Below are 22796 nucleotides of genomic sequence, written 5' to 3'. Positions count from 1 at the left end.
TGTTTAGTTGGATATTGCCCACATGTTGAACGCATTTAGCATAGTACAATATGTGACCATTGGTAAGAATTAATATATTGAAAGGCTCTTCTCTTTTGGTTACTTTTTAATAAATATTCTAGAAAAGCGATTTTCTTTTTAGAGCTGGTTTTAGTCTACCACCTGAATATGTTTGTGTATACATAATGTTTGAGCCAATGATTGACAGCAACAGTTGCAATCACATGAATCTTTGATAATGTCAGTGATGGTGTAATACAGCTGCTTTTATAAAGCTCTATTGGCTCGGTATATTTGGAGATGTTACTGCTTTGTAATTATTATCTATTTTGATACCCTTTTATGCTACAGCTGACAACATTCATATTTGCTCAATATATTAGGCTCTTAATACACTCGCGCCATATATTTCAAAGTTGACGTTACTATAATTTCACTCTTGTTAAAGTGCTACACAAGATATCAATGTCTAAAACAATTAATTTAACCATTCTTTCTTTTCGCTAGACCTCTTTAGTAGCGATCCAGCCATCATCAATTATCTATCATAGACATCTTTGCCTCTTTTTTTTATTGAGAAAACGATTCATCTCATATACAAATACTTATCAGTAACAGGAGAGAAACCTGTAGCTCTTTCAGAAATTTGACAAGACATTAAGAGACCTTATTATTAAACTGAGACAATCTTTGTGTGAGAGAATATATGGTTGCATCATTACTAATATGGCACTTTCTCATCATTAATAATCATCATTTATGTTTCTTTTTGCCTTCTAAAAAATCCCAAACTAGGGTCATTTTTTCGACTTGCTATTGTCATCTTAAATTTGGTTAAGACTTCGTTAAACTTTAGATAAGCGATGCGTGTATTGGGTCTATCTATTGTTTCGCTGTCTGATAAACAAATAAAAATAATATGAGCCCTTGGTAGTGCGCTACCCCAACAAACTTTATGTGATATAGTACGGCCCCACTATTTCTCTTTTCCACATCTTTTATGAAAGTATACTATGCTATGCTTGATAAATCAATGATAACTGGTGTTTTAAAGTTATAATCATTAAACTGTTGTATAAGCAAAGACATGCAGACTTCTTTTCAATAGCTTTCCATCAAGTAAATTGCTCTAGTGATGGAGAAGCCTGTTGTGAGCAAGCTACCTTTATACCGTCTGCTTTCACTTTCATACTTCTTTAAGAAAAATAGACAGCACCGAGCCTTTCTTATAAATTAAACAAGTAACAAATACCTTTCATATAGCTACTATACATTCCTTAACATCAGGCGCATATGAATGCCGTAGAATAAATAGAGTGCATACTAACATTTGCTTATTCTATTGCTCATTCTTCCATACATTTCTATATTCAAATAAACTAGTGGTTTAAATCGTAGATTGACAGCTGCGCAATATAACTATAAATTAAGGTAAAGGCTGAAATAAGGTATATACATATCAGTTTGTTTATACACTACATATATACAATAACTTAAGCCTTATAAAACTTAGTGCCCCATCGACTACTTACGGGCTGCTTGGTTAGCTCAAACGGTGGGTGATACAGGAGCGAGCTGCATAAACTCATGGCTCATTGTGCTGTTTTTCTACAACTTTCTATTTACACAATTCAATTTTCTAGCAAAGTAACGCAATAAGTCTCCTTACGCTAATATCTCGTCACAATACCAAAAAAAAAAATAACACAACTATATCATTTTACCAAAGAAAGGAAGGAAAGCAAAATCAAGAAGTTACTCGAAATTTCGAATTTCTAGCAGCTTCGGAACCTCTTGCATAGATGAAAAACATATAAAAGGCCCTTCCTTTTGCTTGGACAATAACTTGCTCGTTAGTAAGAAAAAGTAAATCATAATATCAAAATGGCTCTTACAAACAGATTCTTTGCTGACGCTTTCCGCGATATGCACCGTGCCTTTTCTCTTTTGGATGATCCTAGCTTCTTTAACGATGCTCGTCGCTCTTTGGCATCTTCAAATAACTCACTTGGATCTCTAAGATACCCAGCTACAGATATTTGCGAGACTGCTGAAGGCTACGAACTTCACGCGGAATTACCTGGTTATGACAAGAAGAATATTCATATTGATGTCTCAGACGATAATACCTTAACGTTGAGTGGATCTGTTCAACATTATCGCGAATCCTCTAGTGAAGAAGACAAAGAAGGTGCAAGAAATGACAAGGCCACTAACAATGTAACCAAATGGTGGACTAATGAAAGAGTATCTGGAAATTTCCAAAGATCATTCAGTTTCCCTACTCCTATCAACACTTCTGGTATCAAAGCTAGCTATGAAAATGGTGTCTTGAAAGTCTGTGTTCCAAAGGCTGAGAACGGTGGTAAGAAGCGTATTGAAATTAACTAATCGCACGGTTGTCAAAATGACAAAGATGTGGCTCTTTTATTCGTAGTTTTAAAAATGTCTAGAAAACTATTGAATAAAAATGAATTTAAAATGTCAACTGTATCAATTAATAAAACAAAAAATAATCTGGATATTCATAACTGCAGGAAATAACTTGCTTTTTCTGGAGTTGGATTTTTGAAAGGCCAACACTACATGCACCAGAAAATAGGCTAATGCTACGGGTGCTTCCTTGAGGCGCTATCTATGTTGTCACTATACAACTTCACTACCAAAGTCTCTGCCTAACCTAAGTCTGTCCAGCTCACTCTCTCTGATACAAAATACGAGTTTATCATAACTACACGTGAATGACCTTGGTTCTTTGTTAATAGACTGACGACATAAAATTAGAATAAAAAATAACAACATTTCTTTTTATCTCTTCCTTCTTCTTGAAAAGAAACATAAACCAAAATGGTGACTTTATAAAAGTCATGTTTGGCTTGGCGCTACACATTGAAAAGCTTTGTTGGGCAACATCATGGGTAGTACACGTAGTATTAGTCAAAATTTCTTCAACCTTTCTTTATCAAAATGATCTCATATGAAGAGGCATGCTATATTGTATTTGATTTAGTTCCTGACTACTCAAGCTATCACTATACGGTTGAAGAAATTTCGAAGACTTCATTTGATGTAGTCTATGTGAAAGACAAAGACCCAAATATACCCATTGTATTGGCAAAGTCGATTATAAAGAAAAATCCATACAAATGGAAGCGATACGAAGTCAGTGCAGAGGTCGACGACGAATTAAATCCAGTTTTGTCCATAGCCTCAAGTATTATTCCCACTAGCAAGATTATATTAAACATATACATAAATATCATTAGCATAACGTTTTGTTGACTGATTCTCAGTGAATTACAACAAAACGGCGATAATGTTGGCATTAAAAAACAAGTACTCATTAACTAATGACCCAGGATTTGGAGCGATCGATGCTTGAATTAAGCCATTTCTATTCAATACATCAGTTGAATCTTATGTTAAATAAACATAGTGGCCATTTCGGAAAAAACACTAAGTCGCGTGCCAAAGGTGATTCAAGTAACGGTCGATGGTTATTTGTTGACAAAAATGGTACGTATGAGTCAAAGCTCGATATAGTCAATCAATCGGGAAAACCAAATTCATTGACTATATCGAGGTTGAGTAAATCATATATAAAGTTCTGCTTAAAATGCACAATGAAAAAATGAGAACATATGCTTCTGTTTGGACAAAATAGTTACTCCAGATCTTCAGTTCTTTCAACACTGTAAAGCTGCGAAAGGTAACTGGGAATATATCGGATATATTCGCGAGTCATCGTCAAGTGAATCCAATGAAACGCGAGCACGACTACTAAATAAAATGATCAAGAGGCTCAAAAATACTAGCATGTGCACAAGCGTGTATGCCTCCTCATGCTGTAAATCAGCATCTCCATTAGTTCGAAGAGACCCTGATGGTAATTCAATAATTAATATGTTTGACAGTATAAATGGCAATATGCCAGGTAATGCAATTTACAGATATTTTCTAGATATACAATAGAGAAAAGCTAATTACCGTATTATATCTTTTAAAAGTTGATCTTGTGCTACATTTTCATTAAGATTTGTGATATGCTCCATAACTAGTTCCACGAATGCGCGGCTTAGAAAGCTATAAAAAAATATAGAATATAGAAACCTTGTATTTTATTGTCATTAATTTAAACTATGAATAAAAAAGCGCGGCTCAGAGAGCATAGTACCACATCTGAAGTCGAAATGTAGGCAACTAAGGTTGAATTAGGAACGACGTTCAATTACATTTTGCTCGTATTTTTACAATCTGTTTAGTGTCTTTCATCCAAAAAAGGTGAGCAAATCATCTGAATTTAATTTTTTTTTCTATTGATAACTTTTTATTACACTTTACACAACAAGGCTATGTAGATTAATGGATTGTAGCTACATTGCACAAATATTTGTTATCTATAGGACAATATCCTTCCTTAACTGCACATAGTATTGCACTTTTTTTTAATTGGCTTTACTAGCCATACTTCTTCGGCCTTACAACCTTTTTTACACAAATAACAAAAGCTTCATTTCGTCCAAAAAAGGGAAGCATAATGCCTGGGTTTTAACTTTAATTGATCCAAAGAAAAGGACTGTAAAATCCCTTTTAGAAGTGAGTTTCAAATCTTCTTTATCCAGTGGCTTACTTGTTAGTTCTGTACTAATTTTGCACTGCTTTTCGTTCCTGGATAGTCACAGAAAATAAACTTTTTTTGATAAATGCACAAAAGGTTTTTATATCTTGCCATCTTTTCTCTTTTTTATTATCAAATTATTGAATATGGCTTCTTCCAAAGTAACAAAGAAAGTAACCAAGTCTTCCAAGAAGCAAGAACAGAAGCCTGTTGCTAAGAAGGTTGAAGAGTCCTCTGCTAGCAGCGAAAGCAGCAGCAGTGAAAGTGAAGCCAGCAGCTCTTCCGATGAATCTGAGCAAGAGCAAGAAAAAGAGCAATCAGAAGCCTCTGAATCCTCTTCAGAGTCTTCCTCTTCCTCTTCTGAATCAGAATCTGAAGATGAAGCTGAAGAAAAAGATCAAGAGTCCAAGGAAGAAAGCTCTGAGTCATCTGATGAATCTTCAGATGAATCAAGCAGTGAAGAAGACAAGATGGAAGAAGAGCCAAAGGAAGAATCCAAGGGTAAGAAGAGAAAGGCCGAAGAAGCTGAAGCTCCTGCTGCCAAAGCTGCCAAGAAGGAAAGCTTGTACACTATCTGGGTTGGTGGATTGAACTACCAATCAACTTCTGAAACTGTCAATGAATTCTTTAGCCAATTTGGTGAAGTCAAGGACGTTAGAATCAGATTGGATGATGATACCGGAAAGAACCGTGGTTTCTGTCACGTTGACTTTGCTACTCAAGAAGCCAAGGATGCTGCATTAAAAGAAACCGATTTGCAAATTGATGGCCGTCGTGTTCGTGTGGACGACGCTGATGGTTCCAGCCGTCAAAGAGTCAAAAAGGATGAAAACTACAGCAGCGCCACCAAAAAGGTGTTTGTTGCCAACCTCAACCGTGACCATGATGAGCAAACTCATCGCAATGCACTTACAGAAGCCTTTAGCAAGTTTGGTACCATTGTTGGTGACATCCGTATGCCCTATAACAGAGAATCAGGTCAATTGAAAGGTATTGCCTATGTTGAATTTGAAACTGTTGAACAAGCAGAGGCTGCTGTAAAGGAAATGAATGGTGTTGAACTTAATGGTCGTCCTCTTCGTACCGATTTCTCTGGTGATAACGATCGTGCCCGTCTCAACTTCAACCGTGGATCTCAAGGTGATAGCCGAGGTGGTTTCCGTGGCGGTCGTGGCGGTCGCGGTGGCCGTGGAGGCCGTGGAGGACGCGGAGGTCGTGGTGGTCGTGATGATCGTGGTGGCCGTGGTGGTCGTGGTAGTTACACACGCTTCTAAGCCGTGTAACTTCATGCTTCTTGTATTTCATATCATGCTTTCTCTTAGAAATATCATGCAAAATTTCAATTAGACAACTATTATAGTAATTATCATACAATAAATTTGATGTAAATATAAAATATATAAAAAAAGAATTGTCGTATGATGTTTAAGTTGCTGAATTCAAGGGGGTTAAACAGGTTGTTGGCATATATAGACACATTCCTCTCAGTTCGATCCAATGGAAGAACTTGTTGCATGACTACTCGTTAATAACTATATAAATACACAAAAGTAGTCTTTTATTATTAATACATGTATAATTGATACAGTACAAAGGAAATGCCTAAGCAAAATGAGCACAACAAAAAAGTGCGAACTTGTTATGTCATAGTAAACAAAGCAAAAATATTTACAGTTGATGGCTTTTAGAAACAACTAAAGAATTACTGTTTTCTCTGCCTTTGATATTATTCTTTTTGTAGCTAGCAAGATGTATGCATATTTAATATCAAGTCCCTCACAAATCAGCTTAACAAAGCAAATCTGTCATATGACTTACGTTGTTTTTAAGAATGATAATTGATCCAATGTAATGCATGCAAAAAGTAAAGCAGACAGTTCACAACAGGACAGATTGAAAGTAGTATGCCAAAATAAGAGCCAAGACATGCAAAGTTTAAAAGCAGGGCAAGCACAGCTGCTTAATGTGCATCTTATGACCAAGAAGGTTAAAGCTTTTATTGTTCAATAAATATTTGCTAAATGATTAGAAAAGGGGAGAGCTTTTTAAGCACAGTGTGTTATGAATAAATAGTAAATTTATCCGTTAAGGAATAGTAAAGATAAAGTGGTAGACAAATGATGAACCCTTCAAATGGGAAGATGCACATCAGTAGAGTCCAAACAAATTTAAAGGCCAAAGACCTTGACGACATGACTGTATTGTATGTTGTGACTATATCAAATAATAGAATAAGTATTCCTAATAGTAGCTGTGATTGACCACTTGTAAGCTGATTGTTTGTCTTCATGCTGTAAAGATATATAGAAAAATAAAAAAGAGAGAGAAAAGAAAAAGGAGAGAAAAGGGGGCGTATTTACTTGATTCTTTACAAATACTTTACAAAATATATGCGTGTAACAATTAAAAGGAATCACTTAGCAATATCCTCAAACCTTTTTGAGGTAACCATGCTTGATTCATTTCTGGATTAGATATTCTTTTTCTAATGATTCGGTGCTTATATAATTCGTTATTATCTACAAAAGTTTTCTTTCTTTTTTCTACTGTTGTTGTAGTAGTAGTAGTAGAAGTTGTGGTATTGACTGTATTGATAGGCTTATTATTTTTAGTAGGTGTGGTTGCATATGATTCGCTTGATTTCTTGGTATCAGCTGTTATTGACTTTCGTGGCTTTCGCTGTAAGGATTGAATGGCTTCTTCTAGCATTTCACTATATTCGCGTATTCTTTCAGCTACATCAATGACATTCCCTTGTTGTTGTCTTTGATAGTTAGCAATCGAGGTTAATCTCCACCTTAATTGCCCTGTTTCATAAACCACCTGATGCATATTTATATTTATATCCTGATTTTTTATATTTAAAAAATCGACTTACATTAGCTAAATTAGAGTGAATGTTTTTCATTTCTCTGGTTGCATAGACGTCAGTTTCCTTTTGTTTGTTGACAGCTCTTTCTAGCAATACTTGAAGATTAACATTTACTTCCTGCGTTGCTGTTATATCCTCTTCAATTTCCTCTATATAATTACTATATAAGAAAAAAAAACTATCGTCATTCATGCGTAAATACCACTTACGAACCCTGTTTTTTGATACATTCTACTGAATATATTAGTCTCTGATCAGATTATATCAAAGCTTTATAACTTACAAGGTCAACTTCCATGCCATCCATTTGTCTTGCTAAACCATTTAATTCATTTTTAAACTTGATGATGTCTTTTTTTATCTGATATAGTTCTCTTAACAATTGGTTCTTTTCTCTAGAATCCTCCATAGACTGATTACTGGCTTTAGTGGTGCTTGAACTAGATCTACTGAGAGGCGTAGAATAGGATGTACAAAGCTGTAAAAAAGATATGAATACATGATTATCGTGCAGTAATAATTAGTTTACTTTGACTGGATAGTTGTCAATGATGTATTGATAATCTATTCAAACGTGAGTTATTTATATATAAAATTATGTGAATGCAATATGTACCATTTATCGCCCAGTGATTGTAATATATTGAGTCCGAATTCCCATCGTATAACATTTGCTGCAGTGCATAAAGCTGAGTTATTTTTAATACACTTTATATCAACAATATAATACCTCGCCATTCTTTTCAAGATCCATGTAGTGTTTCATCAATGAAGAAAAAAGGAAAGAAAAAGGAAAAAAGGGTACTGACAGTAAGAAAGCGTAATAAAAAAGGATAGAAGAGGGTATGACTTGTGTATAAAAAAGGAAAAAGTAAGTTACAAAAAACGAGCTGCCTAATTGTGGAAATAATTAGAAAAGAAGCAATAAAAAAAAAAAAGAGGTGATCCCTTTTTATTATTTAACGGCGTTCCTGAACTGACAGATTGAATATAAAGGAGATTGAAATAGCTCACATGTACACCCTCTCATCCTTACCCCTCGCTCTTTTGCACCCCTCTCTCCTGCCTCCATATGCACCAAAATAGTCAATTGTATGTTTAAATAAAGCATTTCATCTCCTTTTTTTTAATGGCGTGTCCAAGCAATAGTTTTTAATGGATTATTTTGACGTCATATTTTTAGCGTAAAGTGTATTGATGACGCCAGTTGGCTTCTTTGACCTCATCGAATTTATCAAGGACCAAATAAAAATAAAATGAAAAATAAAACAGAATTGTGTACACAATTGCGTAACCAGGATAAAGATAATGCATCACAATTGTTGTATAAGCAAGCTGATCCTACACCTCATTACTCGTCATTTGAAATAAACAGGTTCTATATTCTATTTTGGTGCATGTGGGCTGAACGCTCTTTTTTTTAATTTTATTCGAAAGCCACAGTTGATAAAGATATCGAGCTCACTTGACTCTTTCCATTTATATAAGCTATTTATCACAGGATCGCATGCTTATTTGTTTATTCTTAAAACCACCGAACAAAAAGAAGCCAAATTGTATCTTTCAACAAATGTGTGATATGTTGAGTAAGGCCGCCCAAGAAAGAAAGCAAGGGTGAGTGTGAATTATTATTATTATTGTTTTTTTTTTTTCTTTTTTACTATTATGTCAGGACAACAAGTATTTTTCAATATCCTGCGCCCTGTTTTTACTCGACGTGGTATTGTTTTAAACATTGCAAGAGGTTATGCAAGCAAAAAGAAATTAGAAGCATCTATGGGCGGTATATTCGAGCCCTTTCTCAGTAACTCGCCGTATGCGTTATTATTTATGTTTGATATCAGGGCTCTAATGGCATAATAAGTGATTCAACAGGGCAACAAGACATTTCACCAAAGCAATGGCTGTCCAAGAAAACTGTTCAAGGTAGAGCTTTTAAATGATTTTACTATATATAAACTTACAATGTCAACCTGGGGGAAATAGATCTTTTACCTGATCAACATCAGCTTGAACTATTAATTCAGCATAAGCAGACTCATCTCACCATCGAAAAGCAACAAGCGCTTGTAAAACATGTACTCGATCACATAGCGAATGACACACCTGTTGATACAGATCAAGTATTGAACTGTAAGAAGGAGGCAAACAAAAGAAAGAATATTAGCTAAACTTTGGTTATTATTTTTTTTTTTTTTGTAAAGTGGTTGACAAGGATGTGTCCCAGCTTGTATCGTTTGGAAATATTGTCTTGAAGATGTCGCAGTGTAATATATAGAAAGAGAACATAAACATCGTATCTAATCTGTACCTTTCTAGACGGCGCACCGGTCGCACTGGAACTGTATAGAATAGCCATGGAAAAGGGAGACGATAGAGGCGCTTTTAGCTATGCCAACATGGTTTATCGAGGATATCGCGGTACACCCAAGGATGAAGAAAGAGGTGTTCAGATCATGTCTCAACTCGCCCAAAAGGGCCACCCTTATGCACAAATGAACCTGGCAGCGATCATCATGCGCACACAACCAAGCCGCGTCGATGCAGCTATCCAGCTTTATGAGCTTGCTGGCCGAGCAGGCATGGATGGCGCCTACACCGAGCTCGGACGAATGTATCGACATGGATTTGGTATTCATCAAGACCATGTCAAGGCTGTTGAGTATTTCAAACAGGGTGCACAAGCTGGAAACCCTCAGTGTAACTTTATGCTCGGCGTGTACCATTCTTCAAACTTGATCGGTGAGCCCGATCAACAAAAGGCGTTCAAGTATTTTCAAAAGGCGGCTGTCAAGGGTATGCCCGAGGCACAGTACAATGTGGGCCTCCGGTTTCTCAGAGGACATGGCGTGGAAATAAACCACTTTAATGCAGCAGAATTCTTTCGAATGGCAGCCCTGCAAGGGTTTCAGCTGGCTCAGATTAATTTAGCAGGCATGTATACCGAAGGTCGAGGCGTCAAGAAGGATCTTGAGGAGGCGCGTAAATGGCTAGAAAAGGCATGTGCTTCTGGAGGGAAAATCGGAAAAGATGCTCAGAAGCGTATCGAAGAGCTCGATCAAATAGAAGGCAAAAAGAAAAACAATGATAGATGCAACATCATGTAACATATTTAATTGGTCAAAGCAATACATTCAATTTCAACATCGACATCCTTTGGAAGACGAGCAACTTGAACAGCAGAACGAGCAGGCTTGTGGCTAGAGAAGAACTATGTACAGATATATAAGAATAAACATTATAAAAAACATAAAGTACACTCACAGAGCCATAAACTTCGTTCATGGCAACAAAGTCATTCATGTCCTTGAGGAAAACAGTTGTCTTGACTACCTTGTCAAAACTGGAGCCGGAGGCTTCCAAAACAGCTTCGAGATTCTTGAGAACTTGTTCAGTCTGTTCTTTAATTCCACCTTTTACAATATCGCCTAATGTCATCGTAGTGAGCCATGTGTATATGTGTAGGGTAATGGAGCTCTTACCAGTAGCAGGGTCAAGGGCGATTTGACCAGAGGTATAGACAAGGTTATTGACCTTGACAGCGTGGGCTGTTTATTAATACATATATTAGTAACGCTTATAAATATACGCGTCAATGTGTATTAACTTACAGTAAGGACCAAGAGCAGCAGGAGCGTTATCAGCGTCTATTGGTTAATCGCATCTTTAATATATACTTTCTACTGTTATCATCAGAATAACTTACTAACAGGAGTGACAGACATTATTGATAAAAGAAAAAAAAGAAAAGAAGAGAAAGAGATGGATTATAAAAAGCAAACAAATGATTGGACAACAAAGCAGATGAGAAAATATTGCGATAGCTGTGTCTGTAAAAGCGCGATGTTTGAAAAACTGTCAAGGAAAAAGAAAATAGACATCAACAGCCAAGAAAACATGTCGAAAGTTGATATCAAAGACAAGTTTGCTTTTGCCTAAAACTGTAAATCAACAACAGGAATCACATGAAGAAAAAAGGTTGCAGTAATGAATGTAAAGAGAAAGCCATTTTACTGTCTACGTCAGTGGTTGGGAGTGACCCAATTTATTACATTCAAAAAGCATTTTTAAATGTTTTATTCCATTATGGATGATAAGGAAAAAAGAGTTTTAAAAAATGTAGTATCAACGTGGGATCAGAAGACCACTCGCTACATATTCACTAAAGACGCAGTCCAAAGGTCTGCTACAAATAACTAGCATATATTTGTTAATCTTTATCAATAAAAATACTTGTATTGAATTCATTATATTTTACCATCTCTAATGTTTTTCATAATGACACACAAACAATGACTACTACCAATGAATTATTGATATTTTACGCAAAATCAAACGCGAAACCCAGGTTCACTTCTTTTGTGAAAAAGAATACGAAAGCAATCGAAGAAAGCTCTGCAATTTGGAATGAAGACGATTGATGTGTTTAATGAGATAATCATTCTAATAACATGTCATTAATCAGCACGCAATGAACGCAGCTTCTGAACAAGTCTGATACAGAGTATGAAAGAAGAATTGATTTGCTGATTACTTCAGAACAAGATGACTCTGAATATGAACTCTGCTCATTAGAGTTTAGTAAATCGAAGTACAATTTGGTTGACACTACTTCCTCGTATACTTCCGAAGGCTGCACTTCTCCACCACGCCAAATCACCCCTCAAAAAGTATTCCTTTCGCCCTCCAGTGGAAACAAGTGAAAAAGTGCTGTGTTTGAAGCTGATGATTCTGAGTAAATAAAACTTAAATTTGTATTTTATTGTTATCAGTTTAAAACTACGAATAAAAAAGGGTGGCTCAGAGAGCATTGACCACATCTGAAGTCGAATGGGGTAACTGTACGATTTTCTTCTTTGTAGAATTAAGACTTTTAAAGGTAAGAAGTTTGAACATAAAGCTCTAATTTCCCTTGCCTGAATTCTATTCTCATTTCGTCCATAAAAAGATAAGCATAACGCCTGAGTTTTAATTTTACTTTAGTCTTAAAAAACTGTACAGTTAAATGAAAAGTGATTTTCCCAAACTTTTTAAACCACCGACAATAGATTCAAAATCCGATAAAACCAACCGTACTGACGGTATAAAATAAATAATGATTTATGCCCATACTTTAAGTAAGCTATCCCAACTACCTGTACATAGCGCCATACCATCTTTGGATACCCCAAGACATGAGACTCTATTTTCGTGCCCGGATAAAATGCCTACACGGTCACCCTTGAGTGTATCCCAGACATGTGTACTGTAATCATCGTAACCACCGAACAAGAGTCTCCCAGAAGCGGAGAATGCCACAGAGGTAATGCCGTGTAGAATGTCTTCTTTGGCATATGTATTTAATTCTCTGTCTGCTCGTAAATCAAATAGACGACAACTTGCATCGTCAGATCCTGTACCAATAGCCATACCATTAGGGAAAAACCTACAAGTGATGTGAGCTTGTTGCTATATTATATGCTGTCATCTGAAATATACATTACTGTACAGAGTTGATATCGCTCTCATGGCCAAGGAAGGTCTGCACACATTTTCTTATTCTGATATCCCAAATCTTAGCAGTTGAATCGCATGCACCCGAAACAAAAATATTTGGATCTGAAGGACTAATGGACACACTCATCACATCACCTTGGTGGTCGGTAAATTCATGCGTCTTCACACCTGCATCAATATCCCACAAGAAACAAGTCATGTCACCTGAGCTGGTCAAGATATGGCGGTCATCTAAGAATCGACAACAACTAAGATATCCAACATGAGCAGATAATTCTCTGGCGGGTCGACTAGGTCCATCGCGCGAGTTGAGGTTGTAAATTGAACAGATATTGTCGAGGCCACCACAGGCAACAAAGTTACCAGAAGGTGAATAAGCTGTCGTCATAACCCACGCAGACCGAAGTGGAATACAGTGTACTTTATTGGTCGAATATGCGTTCCAGACAATGAGTTTCCCGTCCTGTGAGGCTGATACAAGATGTTGACTGTCATTAGACCAATGCATAGCATATATTTTGGCTAAATGTCCACGTAAATTGCGTCTCACTTTCATTACAAGTCTTGGTAATGACTCAATATCCTGTGCCATTTTTTTCACTTTAATATGTGAATATTAGTTTTTCACATATATATCTTTTTTTTTCACTCCTTACAAGTTGTATCAGCCAATGCCTCCTTTCTTTGCTTTATTCTCTCTTTTAAAATATCGGCCTCTCTACGAGCAGCTGTAATTCTATCTGAAATGTCTTCTTGCATTTTGTTTGTAGAGAGAAAAAGAGAGAGGGAAGGGGGAAAAAAAGAGAAAAGATGGCTGCTTTTAAATTTAAAAATTAGCTATGTCAAATTTAACCTTTGTGTTCCTTGAATTATGGATTATATAAAGTGTAGTTTGTTTAAATACAGATCAAAGAAAGAAGGGGAAGATCTTATTTCGCCAATTGAATGGAGAATAATAACAGATGATTCTCTCTCCCCTTAATACATTTCATTAAAAAAAAGGGTAAAATGATCAACCATAGTTTTTAAGCTGTAAACTCAGTCCTTATAAATCTCTTTTACATTCAAAGGTCCCGGCCTTGAAAAATCCAGAATCTATAAGTAAATTTGAAATGCGCCTTCTTTCCAAAAAAAGATGATACGCACATTTTGTTAGGGCCTATTCTTCTTGTCCAAATGTTTGTCAACTCAAGGGTTGCCTGGGGTAAAATAACAAATAAAAAAATTTCATTGATTGGCACTGTTTCTGATACTGAATAAATTGGGAATAATAATAATAATAACACACAGCTTTATTGCTTTACTTGTATATAAATACTTGCATAACTAACACTACTATCTTCTACACTTTGACATCTCTCGCTTTGAGCATACTTTAAGCACTTGGCAGACTGATCAGAATAACCTTCTTGCTTGATTTCTTCCAAGGCAGCCAACAAGACGCCGATCGGGTTTCGGCCACAGATCGTATTATCTGTCACACTTAAATATCTCTCAAATTGATCAAAGCTCAAAGATTCAATGGCCTCAATACCACGATGATCAAGTTCTTCAATGGATTCATGAATGGGTCTACCGATTACTTTTTTGGCATTGGATCTGGTCAACTCAACTGCTTCATTGTCGTCTCTGCTCTCGTTGTAATAGGTATAACGGAATCTTCTGCCCCTATAATCAGTGTTATCAAAAGGACACGCTACATATTTATGCATTTACCAATGACAGAAATCAGATGAAATGATGAATAAAGTCTCTGAATCCTTCAAATAAGGTGCAAGTGCCTTGGCATATTCCTTTTTAGAATCAGATGCAAGACTTCCAACGATAATAGGAATAATCTTGATATCGGATATCTTGCTTTTTTATATTTGTATATATAAAACATATATCAAACGATTACGCATTAATAGTTCATTTTGAGCTTACCTCTCGAAAGCCTTGTATACAAATGGCAAATGCATCTCAATACTGTGCTCCTCGATTTCAGTACTTGGACTAGCTGCAGCAAATAATCCTGTCTTGGACAATTCCTCAATCACTGAAAGGTCTAGTTTGAGACTACCCAGTGGCGTCTCATACTCTTTGCATTTTGACAGTAGACAGTATCGTGTAGCACACACATGAGATGGGCCAAGGATGAAGACTCGCTTTCTGTAAATATAGAGTCAGTTATTCAGCTACTTAATAACTCTTGTTTTCTTTACATGTTTTTTGTATCAAAGCATGTGTACGCGAATGCAGATGTTGGACCACTATATCGAAAGCCTGCGTGTCTAGTAATTATTTAATACGTTGAACATTTGACGTCATAAAGCGGCTTACGGAGCTATGATCGCCTTGACATCTTGAATAGGAAGTTGCTGTCCTTTCGTAGTTATGGCTTCAGTAGCTTTATTCAAATAATTGTTCAGCTCTTGATCAAGTGCTTTTTCTATCATGTGTTTTCTCTGTCATTATTTTATTAAATATCAATCTTGTAGATATTACCATCCTCTTGGTACCAAGAACCAGCATGCGAAGCGGGTCTACTCATCGGGTTACAGTTAATATAGAAAAAAAAAGAAAGAAAGAGAAAAAGAGAATGAAAAAAGGATTATGCGAAGTACAGCTGTACTGATTGGTGCGGGAAATTAAACGCTTTTTCTAAAGCTTGCTCTTGGAGCCTGATTTTATTAAAAGACAGGATTATAGACCAAGAGATTGTTATTTGGGCTTGAGCTTTTTCCATTATCAAAATTAATAACGTCTTTTGTAGCAAAGGATCGAAGAACATCATATAATTCTTGGGCTGTCGTAAATTTTCGTTTTGCCATTATGTTGGCAGCCGTACCAGCAACGTGAGGGCTGGCCATACTTGTACCATCCATAGCTTTTGATGAATCATTACCTCCAAGGTAAGCACTGACGATATTTGATCCAGGAGCATAAATGCTAACACACTCACCAATGTCAGAGAAGCGAGGGACCTTATCGTTTATGTCGATAGCACCCACAGAGAACACGTTAGGATTGGAGGACGGGGTGAAAAAACAGGCGTCGGTACCGGCGTTACCAGCTGAAGCAAAGACCGGAATGTTGTATTTGAGAACGAGTGAGTTTAGGGCATCGTCAATCAGTCGTGAATGCGGCCCACTCAAGGAAAGGTTGATCAAGCTTTTACCGGGTGTTGCTGTCTTTATGACATACTCAATGCCTTTCAGTAACGTCGTCGTCGTTCCATCACCCAGCTTATTCAAAATCTTGACAGAATGGATGTTGGCTGCTTTCGCAACACCGTATTCTGTACCAGCTACCTTGGCCGCAACATGAGTTCCTAAATAACATGTTAATATGATACTAACGGTTCTCGTAACCAGTTCCTCATACCATGACCGCCCATGTCATTTTCGTCCTCATACTGTATCAAGTTGATAGCATGCGAGGCACGACCATCAAAGTCTAAATGATCAATGTACACACCTGTATCGAGCACGTAGACGTCAATGCCTTGCCTATTTTTAATATGGTGAGCTTTTTGATTATATATTTTTTTGCATTAAATAAATTACCCTCCAACAGCATCATATATATACTCGTCAAAGCTTGCTTTTTGACGCTGATTGATTCTCGCCAATCCCCAATTAGCTGGTTTAGCTGATTTTAAGCTCATTATGTCTGCACGTTGAATTCTTTGCTCCTCTTCATAATCTGAGCGTCGAGAGATAGTTGTCCGATAGATCTGGTTAGGTTCAACGTACTCAATTGTAGACTGCTGATAGAGATAGTCCAAAAACGCATGATCGGAGAATACGCCTGCGACGGCAACAAAGTCATTGCCAATATCGATATGATTCAGACCCATATCTTGGGCAATCGCTGTTGTCGATATCGTTTCATTATGATTGGCTGCTCCTATCACAAACTTTTTCTTGCGAACAGATGTTAAAAAGTCTTGATGATGACTCAAAAGCATATCAGGAGCTAAGATACACACGCACACATAGATCCTAATTATTAACAAATAATCTCGTTGCTTTTTCTTTCTTCTTACCTGAAGTCCTACTGACATATGGTTTAAATTTTACGATATGTGTAGGCTCATCAGACTGGGCAAAAACAAGCAGAGCAAAGGCTGAGGCCAATGATAACTTGAGAAGAGAACGGACCATAGAGTATTTTAATGATTAAAAAAGGATATTGGAGCTTTTACTAATTTATGCTATTGTGATTAAAGACATATTTTATGCGGGTCCGAGGAGATTTTATTTGAACTGGTTGAGTACATAAGGGTAACGACTTCATTTTTTTTTAATATGCTTACTACACGAATCTCAGGTAACACCATCTGCAATGACAAAGATAGATGTGAGTTTGAAATCGTTTATCTCTCTTTTTATACACACACGTAATTAAATAAATGAGACGACTTGAAGGAAAGACTGTATTTATGTAAGTAAAATATCTCTAAATACTATTCTATCTAAACACATCATAGCACCGGCGCCTCTGCTGGTATTGGTGAAGCGACTGCACGTCAATTTGCTGATGAGGGTTGTAATTTGGTAATGAGCACATGTAAAAAAATAACAAAAGAGGAGCTCATTATATATATATATATAAAAGGTATTGACAGCCAGAAGACTCGAGAAGCTTGAAAAGATCAAAGAAGAAATAAAGGCTGCTCATCCCAACATTTATATTCACACTGTTCAATTGGACGTTCGTGACAAGAAGCAGATTGACCAAGTTGTTGCCGAACTACCGGAACCTGTCAAGGATGTCGATGTGTTGCTGAACAATGCTGGTATGGTCATTGGTCTTGATCCTTTAGTAGATATTGAAGAAGAAGTGTTTGATCAAATGATACAGACCAACATCAAAGGTTTGGTCTTTTTGACAAAGGCTATTGTGCCTAGCATGAAGAAGCGGGGAACTGGCCACGTGATCAATCTTGGCTCCATTGCAGGAAAGCAGGCTTATTATGGTGGCAGTATCTACTGCGGTAAGCGAGATGACTACACAAAAAGCAAATGGAGATTCTGATACATCCCTGATAGCTACAAAGTTTGCAGTTGATGCGATCACTAAGGCTTTGGCCATTGAGCTTGTGGATACACCAATTCGTGTCAGTCAAATCTGTCCTGGTATGGTCAACACTGAATTCTCTACTGTTCGTTTCCGCGGAGACAAGGATAAGGCCGATAATGTTTACAAGGGACTCCAACCACTTGTTGCTGAAGATATTGGTAATGCAAGTAACTTTCTATAAATACCAGACTAACACTTTTTTTTTAAAGCTGAGTTGATTGTTTTCACTGCTAATAGACCTCCTCATGTTAACATTCAAGATATGCTTGGTAAGTTACAAAAACAAGAGAATAAGAGCAGAATATTGAGAATTTCTCTAGTGTTTCCTGTCAATCAAGCCGATTCAAAGACTGTTTATCGCCGCCCGGAATAACTTAATAAATTAGTTTTATTTTACCCGTCTTCCCCGAGATGCGTCAATCATTTCCTTGATGATAATCTCTTATCAGATCTTTTTTAATGAAGAAAAAAAATCATCCCAATGCGTGGGACATTCGGGGAAATTAATAATGTTAGTTGGTGTGGGGTTGTACGATTATAACATATGAATTTCTTGCCGGCATACATGGTTACTTTATATCTTACGTCAATAGCACAGAGTAGTTACATAGCTCTTTAATAGCGACACTGCCTGTAAAACGTAAACCGGCATTATACACAAGACTACAAAGGAGAATAGACTCACGGCTGATTAAAAGGAACAATGATTGGATATAATACTTTGCCGTGCTTAAATTCGGCAAATTGGAGTGCTTATACTGAGCATGTCCCAAACCAATAGATTATTAAGCAACAGGAAACAAGATAACAAACATTTCTCTCTAGAAAGGCTGATTAACAAACACTCTGTTAAAATTCATGACTAGGCCAGTTTTTCCATCCATTTTGACAGTTGTGGCATAAATATACTATAAAATATCCAACCTTATATTGAGAATTTACTTGTAATCTTACTTTTGAATACAGCCACATCATGCATTTCCACAAACTAGAAAGGGTAGTAAACTGTTCACAACCATTTAGCACTTTGTGTAGATGCAAGCTATGTATATAAAAAAGAAAAAAAAAGATGACTGCATGTAGGTAAACATCTGATACTCTTTTTTAACAAAGTTTACACGCGGGGATAATACGCGATATTTATTTCCACTAAAAAGAAGCCAAGAAATTTAATAACAGGGCCCGTGTTTCTAATATTTCTGTAAATATTTATTGCATGTGCCCTCAGCCCGTGGAAAAAAAAATTATCAGATCTTCTTTTTTTGGTTTTCACTGGGGGTGAAAGTGTACTAAAAAAGATCTGATAAGAAATCATGTATGTTTTCCGATGGTAACATATTAATTTCCGGCTACTATGGTTACTACATATTCATGTTTTTATAAAGTATTAAAAAAATAAAGTTTTACAACATCTTTCCCCGTTCCATTGCCCCATTTCCTTATGACTACACCTCTACACGAAATGATCCGATAGGCAAAACATCATGCTATTTTTAACAAATTACAAAAACAATGAGTAAGGTGATCTTTTTTACAATTCCGCTACATTAAAAATAATCCTTAGTTGCATTCTATCATTAAGCAAGAATATGATTCAGTGATGACTCTTGTTTTCAAAATGACGAACAACTTATGATTAGCCAATGAAAATGCCCCGATAGCCTGCAAGGCGAGATCTAAGACCATATTTGCATACATATTACTCATTTTTGCTGGGTTTAAAACGTTCTATTTCAGTATGACTAACATTTACTCTAAATTGCGAACTATAAAAAGGAGCCGTCTTTTTCTGTATTTCCCCTTCTTTATTATTATCATTATAATATTTGTGTTCTTTATTGCTAACAATGGATCTTTCTTGGTGTATCATCTGCGATCGTCACTGTGTCGACAATAGTCTGTATTGCTCTGAATCATGTCGCTTTCAAGACATTGCCAGCAATTATAAAAACAAGCCTTCAAATGATCTGTTTAATACCTCAAATACCTCTCTCGTCACTCCTCCTGCTTCTCCAGAATTAACACCTTTCTTATATTCAATTCACGATCACCGTCGTCGCTCTACTACCAATGGAAGCTTTAATCAACAGCATCAACACTTTCCTTACAAGTTCACTCCTGGCTCTCCTTCTGAGTCAAGTTTATATGCCGATGATACATAACAACACACATTCGTTCTCTTCAACCAGATTGCAATATTATTGATCACAAACTAAAGACACCCTAGATTAACAAAGCAAGAGTCCAAGCATTCAACGCTTACATTATCGCCTTTTCACTTTGCGAGAAAAAAAAATGCCTCAAAAAAATAATCCTAAAATGCGCCTGTATCTGAAAAGGCTTCCATCAATTCAACTTGTGTACTATATATATATATATTTATTTATGCTTTCCCGAAAAAAAGTCATTTTTAGAATAAAAAAGTAGTTTTAATTTAACAGACAAGCTATACTTTTTATTGATATACACTTTTTTTATTCTTGTTCAAAAAGTTTAAGCAGAGGCTTCTTCCTTCTTTTCTTCGTTCTCTTCCTTCTTTTCTTCAACATCAACCTTGTCGAAGCTTTCAACCAAATCGGGGATTTCATCATCATCAGCACCAGCGGCTTCACCACCTTGGGCTTGCTTGAAAGATTCGGCGAGTTGCTTAAGGGCAGCCATGGAGTCAGGGCCCAATTGTCTCAAGATGGAAGGAAGAAGTTCAGCCATTTCCTTTTCAACAGAGCGGCCGTGGATGGCGAAGGTGTTGGCGTTAGGAGCAGCTTGGACTAGTATAAAGATAATGATCAATATCCCCTTTCCCTTTTTTTGTAATCAATAAACTTACCACGAGGGTTATTGAAGTGGATAACCTTGCCATCATCCTTGAACATGTTGACTTCTTCAACACCAGCAATGGGTTGAACCTTCAAGCTTTGAAGGGCAGCAGAGAGCTTACGGTCATCACCGGAAGAGGTCTTACCGCTGGTCTTCTTGACCTTACGACGGGGAGTACCTATTATGCATTAGTATATATTCGTTTTATACGCGTTTATTTGCTATTTTACCCTTGCCACCAATACGGACTTGGTTTTGAAGCTTGGCGAGTTTATCAGCGTTCATGTTGAGCTAAGAGAAATGATGAGTATTGATGTACAAGAAAAGAGCGTAAAAGGGAAATGTAGAAAAAAAAAATATATAAATGAGTTCATTCTAGCATCGTCATGGTAAAAAAAAAGAGAGAGAGAGCAAAGGTGAGAAAGAAGGGTTGCCAAAATTGTGGCTTATTTCGTTCTTTTTCTTCATCTCTCACACTCTCTCACTCGCTCATGTCATCATTGTATGCTGAATGTTTTTATTTTTTTTTTCTACAATATAATGCCGAGCTGCAAATATATATGTGTTTGCTCTATTAAACAGTTTGAATACGCTACCTATTTTTAATAAAGAAAAGAGAGAAGGGGGGAAAAGAAAAAAAATTTCAAGTAGATTCAAGAGCCAGCAGCAGAAAAAAAAAAATTTACAGAATCTAACCATTTTGATTGGCCTTGAGTTTTTATTTATGACTCTTGTTTAACTGACGCTGTTGAAGTCGTTTGATCATACCATTGATATTATCACGGATTTGTTTTGGTGTGGAAAGGTATTTAGGCTTTATGATCATTATTTTGTTATAAGCTATATCTTCTTTTCCTCGACTTTTCAGTAATCGTTCTAAAATGTAATCAATCATGGCAATTACATACACTAAAAAGAGGTGAGCCATTTCAATGACAACTTTTACAAACTTACATCCACAATCTGATCCATTATCTTGCTGTGGAGCACTAGAAGGTATAAATTGTGCAGGTTTATCGAGTTTCAACAGTGGTTGAATGCGTTTACAAGTCAACTCTGCATCGCGTAAATTATTAAATCTTAATGTGTCATAATAGTAGAATGAATTTGTGGTACGAATAAAGACCATCAGTGACCAATGAGTTCCACTATAAGCAGCCGAAGGTTGTCCATCGTTGACAGGCATAAACACAGCTTCGTATTTTTCCATGCTGGGAGGTAATACAGCTTCAAGCTGAGTGACATCACCTTGTGTATAAAGTCAATGTATGATTCTCTTTTTCTTTCTATTTGCTTTACCTTCAATAAATGTGATCAATTGTACCATACCTGGCCGTAAAAATAAGTAATTGGCTTCCTTGGGAACAAACGTTCTCTCGAGAAATTCCATATGAAACGAAATCATAGTATCATTTAGCCATTGTCCAGGTTCCAATGTTTTCAAATCCTTTTATTATTTAATATGTATTTGTTATGACATATAAACAGAGCTTACAGTCTGTCGAATGACCACATCGTGGTAGCTTAGAATTAATTTATCCTCTTCCATTAAGAAAAACGAAGAAAAAATTCAAATAAATAGTAATAAAAAGGATCGACCTGTCAATTTAATACCCTTTTAAACATTGTGGCTTAACCCAACACTTTACAAAGACAACGTGTTTTTTTTTAAAAAAAAATACTTTATTTATTTATAACAAAAAAATAGCCTAAGAAACCTATCAAAGAGAAATGAGTAAAGTGATTCAAATACAAAATATATAGGATGTATTTGTTATGTTCAGAGAAATAAGTAGGTAGCTTAGTGATTTTCGTCAGCGCAACGCTAAAGTCAAATGCCTGTGTCATCCTTTCATAACAAATAACATCACCTTCCTTTTGAAAATAAAAACTTACCATTTTTTTGGGGGATAATTAAAAAAAAAA

The 22796-nt window shown here is 36.3% G+C and overlaps 13 protein-coding genes across 13 annotated transcripts; 5 read left to right on the top strand and 8 right to left on the bottom strand.

The window, feature by feature from the left end:
• Positions 1 to 1509: 1509 nt before the first annotated feature.
• RHIMIDRAFT_291014 (HSP20-like chaperone) lies at positions 1510 to 2571 on the top strand. The gene has a single exon (XM_023613778.1). The coding sequence runs from the start codon at positions 1885 to 1887 to the stop codon at positions 2389 to 2391; it is 507 nt and encodes a 168-aa protein (XP_023468032.1). The 5' UTR covers positions 1510 to 1884; the 3' UTR covers positions 2392 to 2571.
• A 2156-nt stretch (positions 2572 to 4727) lies between these two features.
• RHIMIDRAFT_278823 (RNA-binding domain-containing protein) lies at positions 4728 to 6062 on the top strand. Its single transcript, XM_023612788.1, has one exon. The coding sequence runs from the start codon at positions 4765 to 4767 to the stop codon at positions 5890 to 5892; it is 1128 nt and encodes a 375-aa protein (XP_023468031.1). The 5' UTR covers positions 4728 to 4764; the 3' UTR covers positions 5893 to 6062.
• Positions 6063 to 6824: 762 nt separating this feature from the next.
• On the bottom strand, positions 6825 to 7599 carry RHIMIDRAFT_116992 (uncharacterized protein). Its single transcript, XM_023605337.1, has one exon. It carries the CDS (start codon positions 7448 to 7450, stop codon positions 7022 to 7024), a length of 429 nt encoding a protein of 142 aa, XP_023468030.1. The 5' UTR covers positions 7451 to 7599; the 3' UTR covers positions 6825 to 7021.
• Positions 7419 to 8166, bottom strand: RHIMIDRAFT_278821 (uncharacterized protein). Its single transcript, XM_023612787.1, has 4 exons — positions 8107 to 8166; positions 7774 to 8054; positions 7700 to 7721; positions 7419 to 7639 (listed from the first exon to the last, which is right to left on the bottom strand). The coding sequence occupies exons 2-4, from the start codon at positions 7897 to 7899 to the stop codon at positions 7431 to 7433; spliced, it is 357 nt and encodes a 118-aa protein (XP_023468029.1). The 5' UTR covers positions 7900 to 8054; positions 8107 to 8166; the 3' UTR covers positions 7419 to 7430.
• Positions 8167 to 8928: 762 nt separating this feature from the next.
• On the top strand, positions 8929 to 10604 carry RHIMIDRAFT_116972 (HCP-like protein). Its single transcript, XM_023605336.1, has 5 exons — positions 8929 to 9104; positions 9355 to 9416; positions 9477 to 9623; positions 9695 to 9757; positions 9810 to 10604. The coding sequence occupies exons 1-5, from the start codon at positions 8998 to 9000 to the stop codon at positions 10595 to 10597; spliced, it is 1167 nt and encodes a 388-aa protein (XP_023468028.1). The 5' UTR covers positions 8929 to 8997; the 3' UTR covers positions 10598 to 10604.
• On the bottom strand, positions 10603 to 11215 carry RHIMIDRAFT_236300 (YjgF-like protein; the record flags this gene model as incomplete). Its single annotated transcript, XM_023608526.1, has 5 exons — positions 10603 to 10701; positions 10755 to 10918; positions 10973 to 11038; positions 11102 to 11137; positions 11197 to 11215. 5 exons carry the CDS (start codon positions 11213 to 11215, stop codon positions 10603 to 10605), a joined length of 384 nt encoding a protein of 127 aa, XP_023468027.1.
• Positions 11216 to 12147: 932 nt separating this feature from the next.
• On the bottom strand, positions 12148 to 13976 carry RHIMIDRAFT_291008 (G-protein beta subunit). Its single transcript, XM_023613777.1, has 3 exons — positions 13643 to 13976; positions 12974 to 13586; positions 12148 to 12915 (listed from the first exon to the last, which is right to left on the bottom strand). Exons 1-3 carry the CDS (start codon positions 13743 to 13745, stop codon positions 12591 to 12593), a joined length of 1041 nt encoding a protein of 346 aa, XP_023468026.1. The 5' UTR covers positions 13746 to 13976; the 3' UTR covers positions 12148 to 12590.
• Positions 13958 to 15567, bottom strand: RHIMIDRAFT_291007 (UPF0103-domain-containing protein). Its single transcript, XM_023613776.1, has 6 exons — positions 15474 to 15567; positions 15309 to 15417; positions 15191 to 15259; positions 14913 to 15137; positions 14703 to 14843; positions 13958 to 14654 (listed from the first exon to the last, which is right to left on the bottom strand). Exons 1-6 carry the CDS (start codon positions 15517 to 15519, stop codon positions 14279 to 14281), a joined length of 966 nt encoding a protein of 321 aa, XP_023468025.1. The 5' UTR covers positions 15520 to 15567; the 3' UTR covers positions 13958 to 14278.
• On the bottom strand, positions 15545 to 17253 carry RHIMIDRAFT_278810 (subtilisin-like protein). Its single transcript, XM_023612786.1, has 6 exons — positions 17200 to 17253; positions 17017 to 17137; positions 16535 to 16946; positions 16353 to 16477; positions 15940 to 16299; positions 15545 to 15880 (listed from the first exon to the last, which is right to left on the bottom strand). Exons 2-6 carry the CDS (start codon positions 17132 to 17134, stop codon positions 15870 to 15872), a joined length of 1026 nt encoding a protein of 341 aa, XP_023468024.1. The 5' UTR covers positions 17135 to 17137; positions 17200 to 17253; the 3' UTR covers positions 15545 to 15869.
• A 129-nt stretch (positions 17254 to 17382) lies between these two features.
• On the top strand, positions 17383 to 18426 carry RHIMIDRAFT_236296 (NAD(P)-binding protein; the record flags this gene model as incomplete). The annotated part of the gene is made up of 6 exons (XM_023608525.1): positions 17383 to 17414; positions 17461 to 17527; positions 17589 to 17967; positions 18023 to 18211; positions 18263 to 18322; positions 18374 to 18426. 6 exons carry the CDS (start codon positions 17383 to 17385, stop codon positions 18424 to 18426), a joined length of 780 nt encoding a protein of 259 aa, XP_023468023.1.
• A 1474-nt stretch (positions 18427 to 19900) lies between these two features.
• On the top strand, positions 19901 to 20215 carry RHIMIDRAFT_236295 (uncharacterized protein; the record flags this gene model as incomplete). The annotated part of the gene is made up of 1 exon (XM_023608524.1): positions 19901 to 20215. The coding sequence occupies one exon, from the start codon at positions 19901 to 19903 to the stop codon at positions 20213 to 20215; it is 315 nt and encodes a 104-aa protein (XP_023468022.1).
• Positions 20216 to 20546: 331 nt separating this feature from the next.
• Positions 20547 to 21155, bottom strand: RHIMIDRAFT_200299 (NAC-domain-containing protein; the record flags this gene model as incomplete). Its single annotated transcript, XM_023606443.1, has 3 exons — positions 20547 to 20821; positions 20881 to 21048; positions 21101 to 21155. 3 exons carry the CDS (start codon positions 21153 to 21155, stop codon positions 20547 to 20549), a joined length of 498 nt encoding a protein of 165 aa, XP_023468021.1.
• A 433-nt stretch (positions 21156 to 21588) lies between these two features.
• Positions 21589 to 22419, bottom strand: RHIMIDRAFT_236293 (cysteine proteinase; the record flags this gene model as incomplete). The annotated part of the gene is made up of 4 exons (XM_023608523.1): positions 21589 to 21779; positions 21825 to 22118; positions 22170 to 22317; positions 22366 to 22419. The coding sequence occupies 4 exons, from the start codon at positions 22417 to 22419 to the stop codon at positions 21589 to 21591; spliced, it is 687 nt and encodes a 228-aa protein (XP_023468020.1).
• Positions 22420 to 22796: the final 377 nt, after the last annotated feature.

Source organism: Rhizopus microsporus (genome assembly GCF_002708625.1).
Source record: "Rhizopus microsporus ATCC 52813 unplaced genomic scaffold scaffold_5, whole genome shotgun sequence".
In the NCBI taxonomy this organism is placed as follows: Eukaryota; Fungi; Mucoromycota; class Mucoromycetes; order Mucorales; family Rhizopodaceae; genus Rhizopus; species Rhizopus microsporus.
Note: the sequence above shows the minus strand (reverse complement) of the source record. Positions and strands in the feature narration are given on the sequence as shown.